Below are 26,238 nucleotides of genomic sequence, written 5' to 3' on the forward strand. Positions count from 1 at the left end.
TGATATGAAATGATGAAACAAATTACGATACTTGAACAACTAGCACACTTAAATGACTAGTTAACAGCGAATATACATTAATTAGTTCTTTATATGTTAGTTTGAGTGATAATGATCTACGTCAAGAATTTTGTTTATAAAGTAACGTATTAAATTCTACCATTTCAAACATTAATATTTGCACATTTAGTTTATAATGCGCATATAATTTTTTTAAAATATATGAACATTTCTCCTTTTCATTTTAACAAACTTTTCATCCCATATCATACAAATACCTGATCAATAAATCAAGAAATCGATATAGTAAACAATGTAAACTTGTAACTCATGATTATTTGATTGCTTAAGCAAGAAAAATGGGAACAAAATGAAAAAGAAACCATATTCATTAGTTTCAACTGTATCTATCTCTATTATATAAGCCAAGGGAGGAGGTGTGGTGTCCTCTTTTGAAGTGACTAAAATAACCTCTAATAATTTAAAGGAAAAATTATTTTAATTAAGTCAACCTTTGCGTGGTCTTCCAATTTCAAGTCTAACTTTTGATTATTCCTAGTCAAGTCAACTTTGTAGCACCATTAACTTTAATTAGGTTAAATGACCGGTAACCTGATAAATTGGTAAATAAAAAAATTTACTAATTAACCCACCCATTAACCCACCCAAAACTAAAAACCCACCCATTAACCCACCCAAAACTGAAAACCCACCCATTAACCCACCCAAAAAATGAAAACCACCCATTAACCCACAATAACACCATCCCTACCCCACCCACAACAACAACAGCCCAACCACCCCCTCCCTTTCCCCCTTCGAATCCTGCGCCACCCCGTCTCCTGCCGGAAAATGGCTCCCCCTCCCCGTCCCCCTTCGAATCCCGCGGCTCCTCCTCCCCCTCCCCTGCCGGAAAATCTCTCCCCCTCCCCATCCTCCTTCGAATCCCACACCTCCCCTCCCTTGCCGGAAAATGTCTCTCCCTCCCCTTCCCCCTTCGAATCTCGCGCCCCCCCTCCGTCGCCGGAAAATCGCTTCCCCTCCATCACCCCTCCGACTGCGCATCCACCATCTTACCCCTCGAATTGAATCTCGCGTCTCCCCCCTCTCGTTTCTGCCACAGAAAGAAACCGATGCGGCTGATCTGAAGGACTACGCGGCTGCGGACTTCCGGCGAAAGTGAGGGAGGAGGACAAAGACGAATGCGCCGGCGAGAGTATGATGGGGGGAGGGGCGGAGTTGCGTGGGGAGGAGGAAGGGTGGGGGCGGAGGTGCGTGGTCGGGGGAGGCGAAGGGTGGGAGTTGGGGTGGGGGTGCTGCTGATGGAAAGGAAACAGGGGCAGGGGAGGGGAAGAGTGGGGGTGGGGGACGTTGTTGATGGGGGTGCAGGGGAGGGGAGGGGAGGGGTTGGGGGGTGGGTGGGGGTGGTCTAAGGAAGAGGGAAGAGAAAGATGGCAGGAGGAGGGGATTAGTGAGAAAATAAAAAAAAATTGCAAACCAGTCATTTGGCAACACGTGGCACATGTAACCTGTTAAATAGGTCACAAACAGGTTAAAACTCAATAGAAGAAAATAGCCCTACAAGCCTAACTTGACTAGGAATAATCAAAAGTTAGACCTGAAATTGGAATACCACGCAAAGGTTGACTTATTTAAAACAATTTTTCCTAATTTAAAACAATATTTTTCTTTTTATAAAATATTGAAAAACGAGAATAATTGAAACTTGCCATATGAGTAGGTCAAAAATGGAATATGTAATACCATTAGTAACTTGACAAACTAGATTGACATAATTTTATAATTGACATAATTTTAGATAAACTAGATTGACATAATTTTAGATAAAAAAAAACTAGTATTATATAAGGGAATAGGGGGTATCGAACCGGCGACTTTTAACTAAAGAATACAAAGAATAGGACATGCTTTCTGCTGAGCTAGATTGCACTATAATAAAATCTACAACGTTTATTAAATAAACAGACGCGTTTCCTTTTTTACCGCTTCTTCCTATTCAATGATATATTATGGATATTTGAGCTGAAGCATTAATGAGTGAAAATGAATAATGCAACCTTAACCTAAGAAAGAGAGAAGAATATTATATACTCCCTCCGTCCCATAATATAAGTCATGTTTTCTTATAAGGTGTCCCAAAATATAAGTTTTATTTCTATTTTCAATCAATAATTATGTCCAAAATACTCTCATGAAAATAGTTTAATTCCTAAAATGTCATCATAATTTCAGCTTTCAATGCACCATTATTAATTAATGACAAAATGGAACCTTCTACCCCATTGAACTCCTCTACACATTAAACCATGCAACATTAAATGATAGCTATTATTTTTTGTCAAAAAGTCATCATAATGTAAGTATTTTTCAATTAAAATAATTTTTTTTATTCAAATAAAACAAGATTCCATTTAACATTAATTCCCGCGTAAAAACAGAATCAGGACTTATATTATGAGACGGAAGGAGTAGTATATACACAATCATAGAGTAAACCTAACAAGTAAAGAAAAAGGCTGTAGGCCCAATATACAATGAGTAATAAACATAAAGTAAAGATGGGCCGTAAATAAGGAATGTGATATATTCCTTTATTATCCCTAATATTACTCGGAAAGAAATCCTAAAGAGTTTCTAAGTAGCAAGACAAAACTCATCCTCTATCAAGTATAAATTAATGTTTCACTTACGTTATTACTTATTCATTATACTCGTTCATAACTCAGAAGTCATCTCTCATAAGTTCATACTTCATCAATCAATGGCAGTCATGAGTGATATTCCTTCCGGAATTGCTAGAAAAATTGCTGTTGAGCATCTTGATAATATAGAAGATATTGAAAGTTTCTCAAAGGTTTGTTCTTTGTGGAGATCTGAAACACGGGATATTAATTATACCAATTTCTGCCCTTCCAAAAACATCCAACTTCCATGGTTGATGCTCGCTGATTCACCCACCACTTCATATCGCCGATTTTACAACCTATACAAACGCATGTTTATTAAGATTGATTTTCCCCGATTAGAGAACGACCTCGCGCACGATCACCGCAGGTTCTTCTCTTCTAAAGGATGGCTCATTAGTGTCACTAGGAAACAAGCCCTTATTACTTTTTTTAATCCTTTCACTACCACTCTCATCAAACCACCAAGTATGCCACTCCTTTCCTTTGTAGACGGCGATATATGGAATAACCGAATGTATTCGTATCAGTTTCACAAATTTATATTCTCTACTAGTGCGAGACACTCCTCTGATTTCCAGGTTGCCATGATTTTCGATATGGCTAAACGTATCGCATTTTGGAGACCAGGCCAACAACTTTGGATTCAGCCTAATACAGGTTTTAGGTTCAATCCGATTGAAAGACGTTTGTTTTTTTAGGGGAGAATTTTATGGCATTAATCATCGCTCACAAGTTATTGCTTTCGGAGATGAGCTCTCAAACCGACTACCTCGGATAGTTGCGGATTTTAAATCTCAAGGTTTTACACGTGAGATACCTCAGTTTTTTTACATAGTGGTCTCCAACCAAGACACATTGTTGATTGTACATAAGGAGTTGTCCTATGATGATGAGCCTGACATCGGCGACATGTATAATGATAATGATAATCCTGGAAGGTATTGGACTAAATCGTTCCAGTTAATTGAGTTTAATGTTGATGATGGCACAACCAAACTTATCCACGATATAGGAAATAGGGCCTTATTTGTAGGTTACAACTCTACTTTCTTTGTCGATGTTGAGAGTGATGCAGCGTTGGATCAATGTAGACGTGGTTGCAGACCTAATTCAATTTATTTTACAGATGATAACTACGAGTGCTATTACTGCAATAATCCACAACATCAAGGGGGGAAAGAATTGGGCATATTTTGCTTGAAAGAAGGGAGGAAGGTTGAAACAATTTATAAAGGTCCATCTCGATACGATGATATCACCCCACCAACATGGGTGGAGCTCCCTCACTATTAGAGTGGATCTCGTATTGAACAATTGATTGTATTTTTTTTTTTTTTTTTCACTATTTTATTTTCGGGACAATTATTATTATTTGCTTTTCGTGAAGAATATTTATATGTTTAGAGAGGTCAATGGTTTAATTTGTCTATTGCATCGTTGTTGCTACTGCATCTGAAACATTCCAGTTCTGTTTTTTTTTTTTGGTTTTTGTTCAATTTTAAGTCTGGTGTATATGTTGGTTTTTATCTGGATTTTCTGCAGATGAAGTAAGGTTGTATTAGATGATTCCATGAACTTCTATATATCTTCCCAACTAGGTGGGAATGGCGAATGTAGTAAGGTTTCTATCTTCCCCAAACATTATTAATTAGCAATAATAAGAATATGATGAGGCCCTTCTACTTGATAATATCACAGATATTCTTTAAGTCTCATAGATGATACTACTAGAAGAGAGAGAGAGATGGTTCGAGCTTTTTGCATCTGAATTCGGAATTAATGGTGTTGATACGTTGTGGTTGTGGGCTAGACTGCTTTATACATTTAAGTAAATGGCTAGTGTCCCATGAAGTTGTTTAATCACTGTTAAATAAACTTCAAGGAAAGAAAGGATTATCATACTGTTACTTTTATTATTGACAACACTTGTACAATTGTATACTTGTATGTGTGTGAATTGTGATCATTCAATATGGCAATACACTGAGATATAACAGGTTAAATAACTTTAGTTATACCTTATGTTTGGTGTAGGTTGGTAGTATTATGAATGGAAGGAAGTGTGTGCATATTTGTTTATATTGGATTTGGCGCATGTTTAGTGCTACTATTATGAATGGAGATTGGGGTTGAGTCATGTGATAATTTAAGTTGTCTTTTGAAGGATCGAGTAAGTTGTCCATATTCGCAGGCTGGATTTGGTTAGGTAGCCATACATACGACATGATCACATGAAGCTGCAATGTTCGTTTTTTCTTCTTTTTTTGACTGGAAAGCTGCAATTTCAGCCATCTTAACATGCTAATTGTTAAATTGTGTGTGTAATTATAGAAGGAACGAACTAATCTGGCTTCTGAGTCTAGTGCCAATATGCTTGGATACGAATTGGAATATGAATTCAAAGATATTTTGCTTGTAAAAGCTACTATGACTTGTATACATACATCACCAAGGATCCTTAGGTCTAATTGTATGGCTTCCTATATCCCACATGGAAGACCAAGGTTCAAATCTTGGTGGAAACATAAATTTCAATACTGGGAAGGGGGGTTTCGGGGACTTGTTGGGCCTCTGGGTTAGTGACCCTGTCTGAGAGCATCCCACAAAAAATTCATTTTACCACAAAGTTTCCGAAAGGGGACCAAAAAATTAGACATATGATCACTTCGTATGATCTGCAGATATATTACGTCATGCAAAAACAAGTGACCTTTTCTTTGACAGGTGTGGTAGCGGAAATAGAACTTTATGCAGGTTGGCACTGATTTCTCATATTGATGCTATTCCACATTCTCGAAAGCAATCAAGTATATGATGGAGTTGTTGGTGTCCTAGGTGGTTTAGAAGCCATTTAGTGCTGAAAGAAATAAGTTTTACTTGTGCGTGGCTTGGAGGAGTTGAGGTCTTGAGCAACCTGCAAATCCTCATGCTTAATTAAGATTTAAGTTTATAATTGATTAAGTTAATTGAAGAAAAAGGAAATTTTCATGCATCATAAATCCTCATTTTACAAAGATCCTCACTTTAACATAACTTTCTTTTTTCTTTTTCTTTTTTATAAACAAAGCCTTTCATTCCTTACAATGTTTAGAAAATTATAATTTTTACATAACTTGAAGATCCTCATTTTTCATAAATCCTCTAGTAGGTTATCTGCATTGGCAGGCTGGATTAGATTATTATATAGCTAGTGAGTGTTCCGGGAGATGTCTCGATTTGTTACTTTTCGTATTTTTTGCCTAGTTAGGAAAAATTGACGTAATGACATGATAAGTAATTTGCATGATATTTTGAACAATAAACAATTAAAATTTTAGAATGAAAGCAATAGTTTGACTTTCTACAAGGAATTGAAGCAAGAGTTTATGTCTACAATAATCTCTTATAACTATAATAAAAAGGTTAGGTATCTAATTACTTATGTAAATCTTTTAATGAGATATAACTATAAGACCTTATGATATTTAATTTTGAAATACTAAATAATGGTGTTTTTATTGGATTTATGGTTAAACTTTCACTTTTCATTTCAATTATATTGTGGAAGAAACTATTGAAGTAAGATGAACTGACCTGAATTTAATATAAACTTTGTAGGAAACTAGCTGAACTAAATTTAAATTGTGTCCAAAAGAACTTAAAATATATTGCTCCTTTTATTTTTTTAGTTTGTCCCAATTCTCTTCTTTTACTTTTTCTAGGAGTTATATTGGCTATGTTTGTGAACATAAGATGAAATAGAGTTAAAACTGATAAGACAACTAAAATGAGCTGAAGTGATAGGGTAGCTGAAAATTTCAGCACCTTAAATTGAGATGCTATATTTGATAGCACCTCAATTTCAATCAATTTTTGAGCTTAAAGACAAATAAAAATGGCAAGCTTTTTAGAAAAAAGGAGTACTAGTTAGTTTATATATAATACTACATGTTCTTCAATCTTCATTGTATCAATTCATAATATATAAATCTTAAATTGTTGCATCATACTCCCTCCGTTTCTTAAAGATCTTCCCACTTACTGTTCCTACAGATACCAAGGAAAATCAAGTTGTGTGGGACATGGTGTGAGTAAAGTAGGAGAGAGAAAGGGGTTAAGATAAATAAACAAATATAAAGGGGTTAAAGTAGGAGAGAGAAAGGGAGTAAAATTGAATTAATAATGTAATGGTGGACCATATGATAGTGACATGAGAGGGTAAATTGGGAAATTTGTTTTGCCAAATAAGGAATAAAGCAAAAGAGGAAAGATCTTTTGGAAACACCCTTAAACGGAAAGAGGGAAGATCTTTAGGAAACGGAGGAAGTATACAGCTTCGATATTTTTACATTTATATCATAAAATTGTTGAACTTAGAATTCGCCACTCAATAATTCAAGAAACAATAGAACCACACCTTACTAGTTACTACCGTTAGTACTGTGGTGCATGTTGTTTTACCTGGACAATATCTTTGAAATGGAGGAAGTATATCATAGAAAAATCTCAAACCTAAATCTCGATATTATAAACTTTTTGCTTCTAACTTTTCTATGGTTTAAGACTAAGCGCTCCCTCAATATTACTATCAGTTTTAAGTTTTTGGTTTCAAAATTTGACCAATATATAATTAAAAAATCTGTATAAATAAACTTAAAATGATCATACTTATATCAATCATATCAATTTTAAAATTATCAACAAAAGGTTAAAAATAACTTTATCAAACTTAAGCATTATTACATGTATCTATACTAATATATTAAAAGACGTTCTTAACTAAGGAAGGGTGCCACGTGACGCTCTCATTTAGATTGTTATACTACATGTGATTCATATACAACTAGATAAATAAATAAAAGCTTTATATAAGATCTGATCACATAACTTCAAGTTTATATACTAAAGTCTTAACCACTTAATATCATTTTAAAGTAAAAGATTAATAATGAAAATTATAAATTCTCGAGACATAACCCTAACCTACAAACTAGTTTAGTTTGAAAACCTGAAAACAAAAAACAATCCCAAATAAATTGTTACACAAACTCTTGCATAAGTTCTTACACTAGCCAATTTAGAAACCCATAAGCTCAATTCAACCCACAACCCGCATACACCAAATGACAAATAAGGCCCAAACTCCTACCAAAACCCCTAACTTGGTTCATCCTTCGAATTTTCATCAGTTTTCTTTCTTCAACCTTCAACAATCAACAACACCAACTTCTGGTTTTCGTTAGTTTCATTTTGTTATAATTTGAGTGATTAGAAAATGGTGAGTCAAAGACAAAGAGAAGCTCGAAAGAAGTTCAAACAAGAAAACCCTGGTTTATTCCCAAAACCTGAACCAACTCCACCAAAAGATCCCACTAAAATAAAGAAGAAAAAACCCAACTTTAAGCACAAAAAATCTGATTCCAAAACCCTAGATAAATCCCGTAAAAATTCGTCCTTTTCTAAAAAGCCCTTGAGAGTTCCTGGGTTGAAACCTGGTGATTGTTGTTTTATTTGCAAAGATGTGCATCATATTGCCAAGAATTGCCCGGAAAAAGCTCAGTGGGAAAAGAATAAGGTCTCTTTTCTTCTTTTTATTTTAATTTTTCTGGGTAGTTGGAATTATTTGAAGAAAACCCTGAAATTTCTGTAGTTTCTTTTTTATACTTTGGATGGATGAATTTGGGAATTAGTTGAATTTCATGTGATTATTATATTATGAGTACATTGTAAATTGTAATGTATAATGAAATGGTAAAGTACTGGGTTATTTTGCTAGCACTAGAGTTTTTCATTTGGTTGCCTTAAAGTTTCAGTTTTGTCTTGAAGAAAGTAATGTTTGATTGTTGCAGATAGAAGTGGTGAAGATTTATTAGTGGCATAATGGTGTTTCTTCGCTTCTTTTGTTTTTTGGATTTTTAGAATTGTTAGACTGACAGCTGAAAATTTTGAAACAGTTCAATAAGTTTGATAAATGGTTTAGAATTTAGTTGGATGTTAGAATATAGATGGCGTAACTTGTATCATTTATTTGGAAATTTGGCACCACTTTGTTTCAATTTTTTTTTTTTTCTGGAATGGAGGAATGTAGGCATTATGGTTAGAAATGTAATGATTGTTAATCTTTTTTCTTACCTTGGTACTGGTTCATGTTCATACTGTTTTACAGATTTGTTTATACTGTCGACAACGCGGTCATAGTCTGAAGAACTGTCTAAACAAGAGTGAAGAAGTCGCCGAAGAGAAGTTATGTTATAATTGTGGTGAAACTGGGCACTCCCTGTCTAGATGCCCACGTCAACTGCAAGATGGTATGGTTCTTTGTGCCAATTGATCTTGGTTGTTGGACTTGTCTAAACTTGATTATTTGATTTAGTACATTGTTAGAATTCTTCACTTTATGCTAGTTTGGCAGGAGGATTGAGGGTGTAATTAGTTAAAGTGTATATGACTGTACGTGATGTGTTTTAGCCTGTCTATTACCTTAGGGATAAGCTGTTAGGCTGTGTTTGGTGTAGCTTGTAGTTACTTCTAAGATATTTGACCATCATTTGTCCAGATATTCACACTTTAACATAGACGAGACTTAATTTCTCACAGTTGATACAGTCATACAACAGAGTTAGTAGTTCTGTCTTCTGTGAAAGAAGCCAATATTTATAGCCAATGTTGTATTTACCTTTTGTGCTTTTGGAGCATTTCTTTACACCCAATTGGAGTTTGTGGAGCTTTTCTGCTGCTTTAGAGAATATCATCGGAACCAAATTAGCTTTCTAAGTTTAGATCATAACAAAATGTAGTTGGTAGTCAGGGACTGGTGTGAACCCCTGTCAACCAAATTCATCTCCCTAAATGTACATCATATCGATTATAGTTGATGATTGGTGTTTGTAAGGTTCTTCTTGAGCTTGATCTGTAATGGTGTCACTATTCCTAATATGATCCCTTGGATCACCTAGAAATGCTGCTTGAGCCAAGAACCTCTACATATCTTGAAGTCTTGGCTTGGTTATGTTGGTTTCTTTCTTTTGTTTCCTCATTCTCCAAGTACAGGGGTCTATGTGCTTGTCCTTATCTCTCGTCCTTCTATTCTTTGATGCTTTCTGGTTTGTGACTATTTAAAGCACATTTGGGAATATATGGAATATATATGTTTGTATCAATATGTCGCCATTATTTCTATAATTAATTTTGGCTCTCGTGGTGATCAAGTAACTAAATTTTATTAAAATTCCAAATGACCAATTTTCTCTTTACTAGGACATAACTCTTTACTATGAGAGACAAACCACTTTGGCAGAAATGCTTGCATAGTTGCATTACAATCGCTTCCTTGTAGAACTATCTTTGAGGCGTTCACTCCTTTCTGATAACTTGATATATTCTGGTTCCTTTTTACTTCAAATTGGTTGCATAATTTGAGTATCTGACATATTTGACAAATTCTGCATTGAAAATACTAATGTGAATGTAAATAATAAACAGTTTGCAGTCTAATGGCTTGGGAATCGAAAATTGAGTTACATCAATTCTTTCTCCTTTGTTATTGCATGTGACCACAATAATAGAGTTATAAAAAGGAACAAGTTCTTCGATGGCACAAATGTAGGAAGTGCATATCTTGGGTACATTTCAAAAATGAATAGGCAAAAACTGTGGGACAAAGGCCGAAGGGTCAATGCTCCAAGATTTGGTCATTCAATGGAAAAGCTGCTGGAACTTATTGGATAAGAGGCCTCTTTGAACTGCTTTAGAAGGTCTGTTTTGAGCTCTCTTTTCTACGAAAAAATAAAATCAACTGAACTTTTGGCACCACCTTTGTCAATTCACATGTTTACCTTGTGCCTCATCTAATCATATATCACTAAGACAGGCTTGCCATTGCAGAACACTAGATTTTTATATACCACTTCCAATCCAATAAATCCAATACCGGAGTACTCAGATACTTTTTTGAGTTTGTATACAAACTATATTGCGCTATTACTAACTACCAATTAGTTAGATATTACCTCCCGCTGAATTCAAGGCCCAGTCAGTAACTACTCCAATAGGAACGGCGAGGTTGCAATAGCCCTTCCACTACTTAGTAAAACGAAAATCTTTCCTTGAATAAGAATTTACAGAACTTTCACTTTTGAGAACCCCCAGAGACTTACAGAAGTTCAAGAATTCTTTTAGGAGCATTATTAAGAGGGCGTGTGGGCATCTTGATGCTGGTGCAGATCGGGGGACAATTACAATTTGAACTTACCTAGTGTGTAATCTGAAATAGATGTTGGCGCTCTCTTTCTGATATGCCGGTGCTTAATTTGGAAAGCATTAGCTGTACATTATTAAGAGTCTTTCGATTAATGTGATTGCTTAAGAATGAACTGTTGAAAGAAAACAAAGAGCTAGTAGGTATTCAAAGCTGTGAAAACGTCCCCTGTTGAAAATGTGGATTTTTCTTTAGCTGACATTTCTGTCCATCAAAAAGGCTATTAAGTGAATCCTGTGGAACACTTGTGTTAAAATCTTACACCTGATGGCAGGTGGAAAACGAGAGACTATATTGAATCTCTCTTATCCATGGACTTTAAGTCCAGCTTGTGAAAAGGCCTCATTATCCTCTATGTAACTGAAAGTTTTCTAGGCTCACGCCTCACTATATACTTGTAGCGGATGGTTTCTTGTCTTACTTTTGTATACCTTCAAGTTAACTCTTGTAATTTTTTTCTGGGTTTATGCAGGCGGAACAAAGTTTGCCTTGTGCTTTATCTGCAAAGAGCGTGGACACTTGAGTAAGAATTGTCCAAAAAATACTCATGGGATATATCCGAAGGTGAAACCAGAATTCATTATCTATGCAAGCCTACAAAGATGTCTAGAGCATTGTTGATCTTTTTGTTTGATTTTTTCAGTGTGATTTTATCTCGCTTGTCCAGCTCACTTATAATTAAACTGTTAAATTGATGGACAGGGTGGGTGCTGTAAAATATGCAGTGGTGTAACTCATTTAGCTAGAGATTGCCCAAACAAAGGAAACAGATTTGGCGCTGCTGCCAATGGAGGAGGTTATGGTCAGTTTCTTTTACATAGATATAAGCTGCTTATTTGCAAATTCAATTACTATGTCCAATACATTTCCTAATCACGATATTACGACCTAAAAAATTCAAGATTATGCGTGTCTTTTGTTTGTCATCATCTCTGACAGTGATTGAAGGATTTGATTATCTGGAAAACCTTGTTGGTGGTGCCAAATGCGCATCTTGTTCCACATAACTTTGACCAATAATCCAATACTAACTTCCTTTTTATTAGTTGCAACACTTCGACTTTTGCACTATCATAATTCTAACTGTGACCATTTCTTTTTTTGCTAATATGTAAAACAAAATTTAGAATTTAAGATGTTTGGTCTCTTTTTTTTCCTCCAAAATATCAACTTTGTATGATATTTAGTAGTTTTTTTTTTATGTTAAGAAGTTTTAATTAGACATTAATGGTCCAAATTGTGCTTTTTTTGTTTGCGATATCCCACAGACTTGCTAATCGTTACGACTTCACGATGCAACAGAATCAAACCTTTAGTATCAGTGTTGCGACATCTCAGTCTTTGATGTGTTGCTTCATGATGTTTATTTGCAGGTATAAACGAGCAGCCACGACGATCACAAGTAACAAAGTTGATCAGTGGGGATGATCTTGATGACGACTTCATGATTGAGGAGGATAACAAAGTCAAGAATGACTCCGAAAAGAGCACAGGTGATCCTGCAAAAGTAAAGAAAAAAGAAGGGCCTAAAGTGGTCAATTTTGTAGGATGACATTGTTGAAAAATTTTGTAAGCAAAAGGTAGGCCCTATATTTTTGATATAGAAATTTTCTTCATCTTGTAGCAACCAGCATACAAGAGGCCCCTGTCTTTCCCTTATCTTCATTTTGGTAATCTTGTTTCAATGTTTGGCCTGTATTAGTTTGTATTCTCATAATTGATTCTTTAAATGGAAGTTGTTGTCCCCTCTCCCCTCCCCCCCTTTAATGAATATGGAGTATATATTTATCTATCAATATCACTTTGATTTTTATGCTATTCAAATGTCACATTTTAACCAATGTTGTCGAATTTGTCTTAGCGTATACTTTCAAAATAAATTTGGAGGAGCATTATTATAATGTATTTGCTAAAGTAGTTTAGATTGCTAATGATAATTGATTTCTTTATATTCCTGCTTTATCTAGACAAAGTACAACTAGAACAACATGAATATTTATGTGGAACTAAAATAATAGAATGATTAAGCATGTACGGCTGATTTGGTCGGAACCATGTCAGATATCACGAATTGCTAAAGTCGCTGCATCATCTCGTCATGTTTTCAAATTGTTACATGCATGACAGTGCAAACTAGAGCAAATATCTGTAGATAATCGATTTTAATACAACGATAAACTAAAGCAAAGGCTTAAATAACACCAACATTATGAAAAGCATGTAAATAGTACTCCTTTCGTTTCATTTTAAATTTTAATCTATACACTTTGACATTTTACATTATTGACAAATTTCATTTTGACTATCATTTATAATTTATACGTGGATGAAAATATAATCATGTGAGATTTTGTTAAATTTATCATAACATGTATTTTATTAATATGTACTTTTTATAATTTTTACCAATACAAAATTAAAGATATGTGTCCTCAAAGTTTTGCATTGGCATGTGAGAAAAGTGAAGTGTGTAGATTTAAAATGAAACAGAAGGAGTATATAAAATGTGGGATTCGTTTCTTGCTTAATACAATCCACGGAATGGGTTGAAGCTGTACCTGAGATAGGTGGTCTAATATAAGGAACTGATATGAATAACTTGTCTAGTTTAAACAAATCAAAATGGAATCCTCTAGTAAAAGTTGGGATTTTGATTAAGCTCTTTTGTAAGAACTATTTTGTTTCTGAATCCATCCCAACACATTGAAAATAAATGTATAATTTGGATATCATTTTGGGAGGGATTGTGTTACTTATTGATTATGATGATATGTATACAAATATATTAAAAGGCGTGCGAAAACAAGAAACTGTGTCATGTGGCGCTCTTCATAGGGAGTTTTAGTTCACGTAATCATGTACAGTAAAAATTAAGAAATTGCATAGTATAGGATTTGATCCCAAGACCTCAGTACATATACTAAAAGTTCTAACCATTAGGCTAAGTTGTATTTATTGTTATTATCATAAAGTATTATATCAATAAATGAATTTTTTTCTTACCCGGAGCATAGCCCGGGATCACTAACTAGTTATTTACTAAATACAGCCAACAATAATAATTGACACTAAAATATTTACGAGAGTCCATCAACATTGCCTTTTGAATTTACAAATACTGAGTTTGCACATGATTCCCGTTGCATAGGTCGAATAGATATACTCCATCTGTTTCAAAATATAAAACATGCATGATGTTTGAGATCGAACTTTGACCGTTAACCTAAATTATATGTCATAGATAACTTAAAAATATTATTATAGTATTTTTCAAGACGAATCCAATATATAATTTTATAATTTTATTTATCATATTATGAGAGATATTTATGGTCAAAGTAAATTTTCGTAAAGCGTGAATGCCTTATATTTTGAAATCGGATGGAGTATATATTATGTGTAGCTTTATTAATTATAATTATAAATATACTTTCAAGATCCAAGTTGACTATAATATGTCACACAATATTCTTACCCTCTAATCTACTAAAACTTAAATTACTCAAATTAATTATTTTGATTTTAGTTTCAATATAAGTCATTCTATAATACCAAACATTTGATATAATTTATATTCTAAAGTTATATGTATTTTATTGAAATCTATCGACCTTTTTGTATACTTGTGTGTATGGAAATGGGTAAAACGACATAGAGTTCCACAAGAATATTCATCTGTTAATTTGCAATATTTCTAAAATTTCTTAGCTACTCCCTCCGGTCTTTATTAGTTTACCTGTTTCTTTTGCACAAAATTTTAGGAGAAATGATATTGTGGGACATAGAAAGAAAGAAAAACTGTTATTTTATATTAAATGTATATGTGATGGAAAGTTAGTGGTCTCATTTCAAAAATAGAAACAAAAGAAATGGGTAAACCAATAAGGAACATCCCAAAAAAGAATACGGGTAAATTAATAAAGACACGAGGGAGTATTATTAATGAATATTGTAACAAAAATTATTAAAAGAGACGATCTAATTTTAATATAAAAATAGACATAGTCACTAAATGGATTAAACTAGTCACCGAAAAAAATTAACCTAATCACTATTGAAATAGTCTCAATCCTGGATCTTACCATTGCCTAATTTTAATTTAAAAATAGGCGGTATTTTATAGGACAAACTCATAATGTAAATAGTTGTACAAGAATAATAAACTTTTCTTAGTCAATAGGCATAAATTATGATGAGATAAATAAAAGAAAGGGGGTGGGACGTGCCTTGTTACCATAGACGTGGCAACAAGAACAGTTCGTCGTAGACATGATCAGCCTTCTAATTTTTTGGGAGAAAATTGGCTTGATTAGCTGGTTTTTATGCTAAATCAGATGAGAGAATACACTAATCACCTCCCAATTAATTAATTTATTATTTATTAATTACAAATATATTTATTTGTTCAAATATTATTAGTATAATTGTTTCTCGTCATTGTCCGCATTTTTCTGCTTCCTCAAAAACTCACCCACTCATTGTTGTCCTTTAATCAAGGATCTCTTTCTTCTATCAACAATCTCATTTTCTCTCTCTTTCTCTCTCTTCCCTTAGCTTCTATCATCATTTTCTCAAAACTCCCTTTTTCTCTTCTTCGTTTCTCTCTAATTGTTTTGTCAAAACAACAAACTTGCTACAAAATGGTACGTTTTTCTAGTCTTTTTTTACATTCATGCAAATTTAGATATAAAACTGCTATGATCTTGATTATTTGCATGTTAACGTTAACAAGATCTTTAACATACTCTTTTATTCTGATATTTTTATGATTATTGCCATGCATAATCTCTATCTATATGTTTGAATTGCAAGATCACGATACTAGAATCACGTAACATCTTTCGAGAGGACTCTAGGAAAATACGATATAGATTCAGCTCTTAATAGAATGTCTGAAATTTGAAATAAATTTAACTCATCGACCCCATCATCTTAAGCTTGTATCGTAATTTTAGTGTTGTTGATTAAATAATTTGACTACGATCTTTCTATCGATATTAGTATGTAATATTTGGATCATATTTGAGAGACTTTTGAATTTATGATTCGATGTAGCCTAGTGCTATAATTTTGAAATGTTCTTTGCAACAAGAAACAAGGTTATAGTTTGACCGAATCAATTCCGCTTCAAATTTAACTATAAGTCAACGAAGATACTTTTGCAAATCTTTAAATTAGAAACAACATTGTATTGCATCCTTTTGATATATACAAGAATTTAATGAAACTTCATAAACAATTCAATGTCGACAATAAGTATGTTATTGTTAGTTAGCTTGTCCAATGGGTACACAAAATAGTTGTTTCGATAATCGACATTAATTACTCAGTCTTGTGAGTCATGAAAATCATGTAGGACCTTTATTTGTGGGTGGAGGAGGGGAACACTTTTGGTAGCAATATCACTCTAGTTAGTGTGACATTCCATGACAATTATATATCCTACATATCACTTAATGCCTTTTCAACCACAAACTTGTTTAAGATATACAAAGTTTTGTATCAGTTGGTCTAACGATCAAATTAGGTGCTACAAAACTTAAATACAACAAACACTCTAAACTATTACGAACAACACAAATGATACCAATAATCATTTAGCAACTAAACAAGTTGTTGTACCATATTTGTGTTTGAAAGTTCAACCCTAACCAACATATTTTTAATAACTAGATTGTGTTGAAATCCGTCCATTCACTTATATGGTTGAATACCTTGACCCCAACAATGCTATATTATTTTTGTGTCGAATGCCCCCGATGAAGTTGTCGTGTCATGTCAAATTTTACCATCGCTATGTTTCGTGCAAGTATACATAGAACATGATTTGATTAGTCCTAGTCTCATCCAAAAATTGTTAAATGTTGATTATCTGGTGGGTTCTATAATGTAAATGGGAAACTTTGTGGCGTGGGGATGGGGAAAAAAAATAGGCGAACGCTGCGTCTGGAATGGCTGTGGATGATGAGTGTAAGCTGAAATTTCGTGAGCTGAAAGCAAAAAGATCATACCGCTTTATCACCTTTAAAATAGAAGAACAACAAGTGGTGGTTGATAAGGTTGGAAGTCCCGAAGAAAGCTATGAAGATTTTACCAACTCTTTGCCTGCTGATGAATGTCGTTATGCCGTCTATGATTTTGATTTCACCACTGATGAGAACTGCCAGAAGAGCAAGATTTTCTTCATTGCCTGGTATGTCAATTTTTACTCTCTACTTCTTGGTTTCAAGCATCAAAAATACCTCATCTTGGTTAAGTACATATGAATGCAAATATCTGTTAAGTGTTTGAAGTATCATGTATAAGTAGTACTCCCTCCGTCTCAAAATAAACTCCCTCACAAGAATTAAGGAAAATGGAAGGAGTTTTAGGATTTCACAAAAATATATATTTAAGTAAATGTTTATTGGGTATATTTGTCTTGGAACTAGTTTTTTTCTTCTTTTCTATTAAAATAAAATGAAAGAGCAATAAATATTCCTTGGAATGGTGTAAAACAATAAATAGGGGCACATATTTTAAAAGAAAGTAGGGGTATTTTGAAAAATTTATATGTAGAAATGAAGGATAATTTAGCCCAAACAAATTGATAAAAAAGAAATAGGCATAATATTTTGGGACACCCAAAGAGAAATGCAAGCACTATATTATGGGACGGAGGGAGTAGTTCCCATTTCCATTTTGGGTGTCCCAAAATATAGTTCCCATTTCCATATTTAGTTCCACATTTTCCCGTAATTTGTCTAGAAAAACCGTGTCCCATCATTTATTTGCTTCTTGAAATTTGTTTTTTCCTTTGTTTATTCAACCAAAATGTTACAATTAATGCTCTTTTACCAATTATTCTCCATTCTCTCTCCTAAAATCATCTTTTCCCATACAACATTTATTTGGATAAACAAAAGATCATTATTATCCCTCTTATATTCTACTTGCATAAATTACCGTGAAAAAAGGGAAATGGGAACTATATTTTGGGACGGAGGGAGTATAACAAAAGCAAAAGTGGAGACAATCCTTTTTTTTTGGGATTTGGAAAGAAAGCTTAGGTTAGTCCATTGCGCGGGACACAACTATATCTACCCAATGGGTAGATCGTAGATAACCGTGCCTCATTGACTATAAAAACATAATTATTGATGGTGAGTTGCATTCTATTGTATATTAAATTCTACTTCCTCCGTGTTTTTATTCTTGCTACATAGAGAAAGTGAGGGGTTTTTAAGAAAGGTAGAGAGAGAAAGTAGGGGACAACCACTTTTTGAATAAAAAAACATTTGTTAAGGAAAAAGTATGAGTATTTTAAAAGAGAAGGTGGGGAACCACCAACTTTTTAATAGTATTTTAAGATTTTTATGGTGAAAAAGAATCCATTTATGGTATGTAGCATCTATTATGACATTTCCATTTAAGGAAAATGTAGCATCTATAAAAAAATGGAGGAAGTATTAGTATTCGGTAAACATTAAACTACCTACTGGGTAAATTAAATTGGCAAAAGCTAACGGACACCCCGGGACCCTAGATAACAAATATATTGTTCTACTTTTATACTCATATTTATATAAAATAATATAATAATGTATAATTCCAATGCAATGCATTTAAATGCTTTGTATTGGAATTAAATGTTTTTCCTTTTCCTTTTGAAAAACATTAAATATTTTGCATTGGAATTATATATTATTCTATTATTTTGTATCAATATGAATAATTAAGTAGAGTGATATATTTCTTATCTAGCTCCTCGGGATGTTCGTTAGCGGGATCGAATTAAATTTTACCCCATTGCGCAAGGCAACCTAACTCATCTTTGTTAATGATAGGTTCGTTGGTAAGGATAGCCAGTTGTGCCCATAAATGGTCATAAATTCAGCGATTGAATTAGCTTCCCTTAAAAAAGAGAGATCGGAAAACCATTTTTTTAAGATATATGATACAAATACAATCATCAACGATAGTTTTGTTCTGTCAAGGGACCTTCACTTATTAAGAATAGCTTTGTAAAAAATAAAATTCTTAGTCAACACTCTATTGATAACTAAGAATTTCAATCATGAAGATATTAACCTCTACCTCTTTATTTGCTCTCTCTACTTGTAAAACTCTTTTACTTATGCAATAAAAAGTGGCCTCAAATTATTATCAAAATACAAATCACATTCCAATCTCTAATGACAAACCTAATTGGAGAAACTCCCAATCTATATGGAAGCTATACAAACCAACGATGTCATGGTCTAATGATTAAAATTGAGGTAATGTGAACGATAGGTCATATGTTCGAATCCCCCCTTCTTTGTATCTTGTACGGCTTTCATGACGCATATGAATAAAAAAATATGAAAGCTATGCAAATTTTGCATATTTTGAACCCCTGTGTAACCCAAAATGACCTCGTAATAAAGCGGTACGTAAAAAGGTTTGTAGCTGCATTTGCATATATCTTCTTTTCAGCTCACAAAATTTCATGAAAGCATTTTTTCTTTGAGAATATATGCGTTAGATGTATGCAAATCGTGTATATACACTTTTTTTCCTTATTTCAGTAACCATTAATTTAGTTGAATGAAAATCAATTGATACCTTATGTGTAGTACAGCAAACTAATCGCAGAACAAAAGATTAGCGTCATACACCATCAATTTGATCAGATAGATGGAGTAGTAATTTAGCTTATAGTTTTGATAAAATGTAGGATTTATACATATATAGAGGGATTTATTAATTGAAATATACTTGCAATGTATATAAATAGGTCTCCAGACACCTCAAGGGTGAGAATGAAGATGGTGTACGCAAGCTCAAAGGATAGGTTCAAGAGAGAACTTGAGGGCATTCAAGTTGAATTACAGGCCACAGATCCTAGTGAAATGAGCTTTGACATCATTAAAGCTCGAGCATATTAAAACGACACCGCCCTTCGTCGCTTTAATTCAGCAATTCTACTTTGTTGCTGCTTATTTCTGATCAGCATTGTTGCTTAAGAGTCCTTTATTCTTAAAAACCAAAACAACAAAAAAAGATGGTCCAAAATGGTTTTTGATTATTTCCAGAAACAAAACTAGTGCAGAGATGTAACAAATTGTGCACTCTTTAAATCATTTTTCAGTTCTATCGCTTGTCTGTGTGCTATTACTTAATTCGTTCTTGTTCACGGACATAATTTACATGAAACTTCTTATTGATGGATATTGAATATTGATAATATACTTCCTCTGTTTTTAAGTCGTTCTTAATCTTTCAATATTACATCTTTGGTTAATCACTTATGTAATATGTGGATTGGTCCTGACATGGAGCTAGTTAGAACGTGTGTTGGGTCAGCTCGACATGAGTCCGCTTCTCGCCTAACATGACATGAGGCACGATGGGTTTTCTAGGGCGTTCACGAACATCATGTTTGTAATCTAACATGAGCTTGATAAGCTAGCCTGCCTGCTCATTTTTTTAGCCAAAAGGAGGAAAATATATTTTTTGCAAGGATGGACCATCTCACTTTTAGCAAAACAATATGTGTGACGGATGCACCATGTACCCCTCTTTTAAGAAATTTTGCACAATCCTAGAATAACACGATTTTTCCTTGGTCCTATCCAGGGCCGTAGCTGGGGATGTGCAAATCTAGTCTGATGCGGCATGAGGCTCGTTGGATCATGACCAACTCTAGTACTGCTGCTAGTTAAGATTGTTTAAACAGTGTGGACTGTGGAGACGGGCTGGTCCAGATGAGCCTTTAAATGATCTGGTTGGGCTTTGAGTCTGACTACCTGTTTGGTGGACTTACTAGCACAAATGGGGTTAAGTTGGGTTGGAATAGGGCCACTGGCTACCTCTATCATAAGATGATAGATTCAGATTATGATAGTGAGTTAGGTAAAGCAATATTAATTCATTATCATTTAGAAAAAGCTTTAATAATGAATGTTATCATCCAGAAATAGCATTAACGAAGTCACTAATATGAATCAAAAAATAACTCTAATTTATAGTGAAGTCAAATGGGAAGATTTTTTTTTTGTTGAACAATAGAAAAGAATTATAGGAAGATTCATTTAGTAATGTTACTTTCTGATTCTTTCCGGTACTTTGAATGTCTTAAATTGTAGCTTCAACATCGATGGTAAACTTAGTTATTGTTAGCATTGTTCATAATTCAGTTTCTTTTTTAAAAAGTAAAGCATTTTGGAAGGTCAAGTTGATGATCCATACTTCAATCTATTTTTGTCGCTCCTACCTAGTTCATCACCCTTATTTAAGTACTAGTTATACTTGATTTAGAGTGCGTTTTGTTCACCTTATTTATCTTAAACTTATTAAAATTAAATATATCATAACTTATTGAAAAACTATTTGTAAGGTGTTATAACTTATTACAACTCATCAAAATTTAACGAAGCTTATAGGAAGTTTGGAATGCGTCATTAAAGTGAAGAGAACACATTCTTTATGGCAAGGTTATAAGCTGCTATATTAGATGTGGATTTGGAAAAGTCTTAATCTTTCTTAAAAATTGTTCCTCAACCCTAAGTAATAGAAACAAAATAATACTTTTCTATTTTATACATCCTATATTTCTTTTTAATAGTTACACTCTATCTTTTCACGCTTGTCAATATAAATGTTTGTACGTTAATATCTCTAAATTTGCATTTGTAAAAATTATAAAGAGTTAATATTCTGAAAGTATTTATTGAGATGAATCACACAAAATTCCACATGACTATTATTTTCCCTTACCCATTAATCACAAACGATAATTGTTATGGCTAAACTTTCAAGTTAACATTGACGCAGCGAAATAAAGACGTTGACATGACCAGGTGCGACACCGACGCTAGGACTGAGTCAAGGACTTAACAACCGTCCAATAATTAAGGAAGTGTGGCTACTACCTTGTTGCTAAGTTACCTTTCAATATTGAGGTCAAAATTGATGGCATAAGTGCAGGAGATTAGTTGAGATTTTGCGGAGCTACCTCTGAGATGCTTGGGCGCACGTTGCACTCAAGTAGTGCTATTTAAAGGTTGCGGAGCTACAAGGAAAAGGGTTAAAAGTTTCCAAACATACATACGAGCAAAGGCTATCATAGTTATGAGAATATTCATAAACACTTTACATTTCTAGCAGCTTTTCTACTTCATTCTACTAAGCAATTCTTGTACTTAGAATAATCATCCTAGGGTGTACTGACTGGCATTCACTCTGAAAGTCAGTTGCATATAGTGGATTTGTATACTCATATTCACCCGTGGTTTTTTATCCACCTTCATTGGAGTTTTTGCGCGTCAACATTTTCTTGCATCATTTCCCTTTTATTCCCCTTTGCATTTGCATAACATATATCACATTAATCTATTTGTTGTCGTCCCAATATAGATTTGTGTCACTTAGGCAAAAATCTGCATAAATAATAATCAATCATAAACTTGTAAATAGTGTCAAAACTCAAAGTGTAACAATTAAAAAGAAATAACAAAATTGAAGTAATATTTTAGACCTTTTGGTTTTCCGCTAGTTCTTTCTCTACGCACTTCTAATGATTTCACATCTAACAACTATTCACATTATGAAATGCGCAAGCATCATGCATCAACTTAGAATATTAGTAATTGATAAGAGAACAAAAGTAACCATACAATATAGATGACAAATTACAAATTAACAACTCTATTCTAACGCGCATTAGAGAAGTGAAAAGAAATTTGGACGGCATCTTAACTTCAAAGTATATACGTCCTCCGTTTCACAATAAGTGAAACATAACAAAGAAAGTAGAGAGTTGTCGAGTTATCAAGAAATTTAGAGAGAGAAAGTTGAAACCACCATAAAATAGAAGTGAAGAAGTATTGAAATTGTGGTTCCCTATTACTTTTTGGTGTTATATTTGTAATAAGTGTGAACTTTTTTTTACTATTTAAAGCTTGGTTTCACTTATTGTTATTATTCCAAATAAAGAAAGTGTTTCACTTATTGTGAGATGGAGGAAGTATATTTTGAGATCGCCTAGAAAAAAAAGTATATTATTTTTAGCTTAGCGCCAAACTCGTGTGAGGAAGATTAATATCTTTTTTTTTTGAAATTAACATTAATTCATTGATTCAAAGTCATACAACATCTACAATAAAAGTCAAAACTAAACAAATACATATCAAATGAAATAAATACAATTCTAATATGATAAAACCACGACCGCTGAGTAGATCTGACACTTCTGAAAACCCTTGTCTTTCACATCGCTGTCTGATGCAGCCTTCTGCAAGGGGGTCTGTCGATCTTTTGTAGTTTTGAAGTAGAACCGGATTCAATTCAAGTGATTGTAAACGAAATCTTGACATCTGTTGCAACTCCGCACAAATTTGGATCAACAAATCAACATCTTGAAATACACAAAAACCTAAAAACAAATTCTCTAAACTCTCACATGGAGAGAGATAAAACCCAATATATGGGTAGACATAACCCAATATATGGGTAGAAAAACTCTCTATTAGAGAGAGACTAAGATTTATTGGAAACATAAACATAAAAAGCTAGTAATAAAGCGAGAAAAGGGGCTTACCACCGCTCAAAAGGGTGGTGGTAGCCCCTAGGTTGAAAATTAGGGTTTTGTGAGAGAGAAGAGAGAAGAGAGAAAAGGAGAGAGGAGGCGCAAAGAGTCTTAAATCCTAGGAAGATTAATATCTTGAGCCTTCATGATTTAAGGATTATTATTTCCTTCTAAGATTTTTTTTCCTTTTTCAATATTACTGTTGTACAACTTATTAATAACTTATAATACCTCTGTTTTTTTAGATGACTCTTTTTAACTTTTGATACAATTCACATACATAACTTTGACTATTTCTTGTAATTTATACCTAATAAAAAAATATAATCATGTGCGATTTTGTTAGATCCGTCTTAACTTTTTGTAATTTTTGCTTATTGATAATTAGAGATATTAAAGTTCAAATTAGTACTTCAACAAGTGTATATAAAGAAAAATAGAAAATGGGTTTAAAAAAATAATGGATTTATGAAGCAAATCAATTAGATTTCTAACACTTACATTTTAAAAACCTTGTTTCCTTTAACGAATTGTGAAAATATAGAAGAGAGTCAGACGCATACCTACCGATTACTATAATGCAACTGATTATTACATATGATTTTTTTCCTACGTAGTTGCATTGCAAATTAGATCCAATGTCGATGAGCATAATCTCCGTCATGTAGAGTAAAGAATTCATAGTTCAAAGTAATTAAACATATATCTATTTAATCCTTAAACAACATACAATTCATATTTAAATGATATAAAGAAAAAATAAACTGTAGAATAATCAAAGAACAAGTGAATATAATACGCACATCGTTATTTCTAGAGTATAACACTACTCCCTTTGTCTTCATTTAGTTGTTCTATTTTGGCTTTCACTCTTATTAAAGTATAATTTTTATCATTTATATATTTGATTATGATAAAAAAAAAAAGAGAAAATTTGTCAAAAAACCTTTTAAAATTCAATTTCGCGAAAAAAAACTTTTTAAAGTATTCTTTGTAGAAAAAAAGCCACAAACCTAATTTTTTTTTTTTGCAAGATAAAATCTATTTGCATTTTCTGGTGTGGTTTTTGAGATGCATATAGGTAGTGCTGCAGCTAATGGAAACAGGGGCTTAAAGGAAGATAGAAGGGCCAATGCCAGAATTGAAAAAAACCATGTCGAAAAATGAAATTAGGTTTCATCTTGCAAGAGAATTTAAGTTTGTGATAAATCTTATAACATTTTTACATTGAGATAAATCTTATAACATCTTTACATAATAATATTTGTCTTTTTTTATATTAGTAAACTAATAAGATTAAAATAGGTTATATAAATATTGCAAGATTAAAAGTGAGGTAGAAATAAAAGGTGTGTATAATATAACAAGTGTTAGAGGTGTAAATATTATCTAGATTAGTTAATAGAATCTTATAAAAATGGTACTAATATTTGAAAATTAGAATTGAATTCCGTCTATATTATTATGTTTATTAGCTCATTTACACAAAATAAACAAGTGGTTGGAGGTGGTGAGGAAGACTTGCGCAGAGTAGTTGCGCTCAAATTGCAATCATGCAGGTACTCTAAGAACGGAGAACCCCCCGCAGAAAATCTGAAAGCATTTTAAATGAGTAGTCGGTAGCGTCACAAAATCTCACCTTTTTGAAATTGCAATCTTCTGCTGGAATATTTTCATTGGATTAGCAATCATAATCGAGAACAATGTTCAAATATTATATACTTTTCTAAGATGTCGGCTCACTATAAAATTGGGTGGACTCTATCAATAAAAAAATTAGTTTTCTATTCATCTACTTTTAGTTATTTAACTTCGTTAGTGTGGCTAACTTACATCCACTAATACGATTTTTATTATATTTGGAATTTGGTACATACGTGGGCTTTACCAGTGCTACTTATGTAAAGAGCAATTTAAGAGCTTAATCTCACAGGAAAGATAAGGACTAGGAAGGAGGTTGGAAGCATCACTTTCATAAATTATAAAGTAGGGGTAATATTCTTTTTTTTTTAGTTATTTTTGATTTTTTATTTATAAAGAAATACGTTCCAAAAATAAAAAATTGAAAAGTAACTAAAAAAAAAGAATATTACTCCTACTTCATAATTTATGAAGGTGCATGAGTGCTTAACCTATATTATGTTTAGTAAAATCCAACTTACTTGCTATAGACAGGGGCGGATCTATTCCTTAAAAAAAATAAAAAAACAAATAGGCTTGGAGAAAAAATTAGAACAGAATATATACGAAATCCAGCAAGGTATTATTGATGTATCACTCTTGTCGCGGTGGTAAGTGCAGTATCTTGAAGACAAGGAGATCTTAGGTTCGAGCTTGTGTTTAACATTTTGTTGTTTTTAGTTTGCTCTTTTGTTTGTTTTCTTTTTTTTCTTTTCTTTAATTTCTCCTATGCCCCAAATCTTTTCCATCTTCTACAATTATACCTTGTTAATTTAAATAATATAATACTTCATATAATAACAAACTTTATTTTAATTGTAGTTGTCTTTCATTATATTATAAGTACATTACACTCTCCTAATTTCGAATAAAAAGGTTCAACCTTTTATAAATCACATATTATAAAGAAAATCTTTTTTGATAAAGTATCCATGTATTTTTCCATTTCCAACGTTATATTTTGAATATTTTTTTCATTTCAAATTGTAGCTTTGATCATTTTATTCTATGTTGTACCCTCTGTTAAATCAACTTTAATTTTTTATTAGTTTCTTATTTTTAGA

General features: G+C 33.0%; 1 protein-coding gene across 2 annotated transcripts; it reads left to right on the plus strand.

The window, feature by feature from the left end:
• Positions 1-7,774: 7,774 nt before the first annotated feature.
• On the plus strand, positions 7,775-20,136 carry LOC104888556 (uncharacterized). 2 transcript variants are annotated; one of them, XM_048640175.2, is made up of 7 exons: positions 7,775-8,262; positions 8,854-8,995; positions 11,417-11,508; positions 11,647-11,740; positions 12,318-12,409; positions 16,878-17,137; positions 19,703-20,136. In XM_048640175.2, exons 1-7 carry the CDS (start codon positions 7,963-7,965, stop codon positions 19,851-19,853), a joined length of 1,131 nt encoding a protein of 376 aa, XP_048496132.1. In that variant the 5' UTR covers positions 7,775-7,962; the 3' UTR covers positions 19,854-20,136. The 2 variants fall into 2 exon arrangements, with proteins under 2 accessions (XP_048496132.1, XP_010671878.2); XM_010673576.4 differs by lacking the exons at positions 16,878-17,137; positions 19,703-20,136 and having other exon boundaries at positions 7,793-8,262; positions 11,647-11,746; positions 12,318-12,674.
• Positions 20,137-26,238: the final 6,102 nt, after the last annotated feature.

Source organism: Beta vulgaris, chromosome 3 (assembly GCF_026745355.1).
Source record: "Beta vulgaris subsp. vulgaris cultivar EL10 chromosome 3, EL10.2, whole genome shotgun sequence".
Taxonomy (NCBI): Eukaryota; Viridiplantae; Streptophyta; class Magnoliopsida; order Caryophyllales; family Amaranthaceae; genus Beta; species Beta vulgaris.

Coding starts and splice junctions, on each gene's coding strand:
- LOC104888556 (XM_048640175.2), top strand. CDS start 7,963: ATGGTGAGTCAAAGACAAAGAGAAGCTCGAAAGAAGTTCAAACAAGAA. Junction 8,263..8,853: donor CTCAGTGGGAAAAGAATAAG/GTCTCTTTTCTT, acceptor ACTGTTTTACAG/ATTTGTTTATACTGTCGACA. Junction 11,509..11,646: donor CTCATGGGATATATCCGAAG/GTGAAACCAGAA, acceptor ATTGATGGACAG/GGTGGGTGCTGTAAAATATG.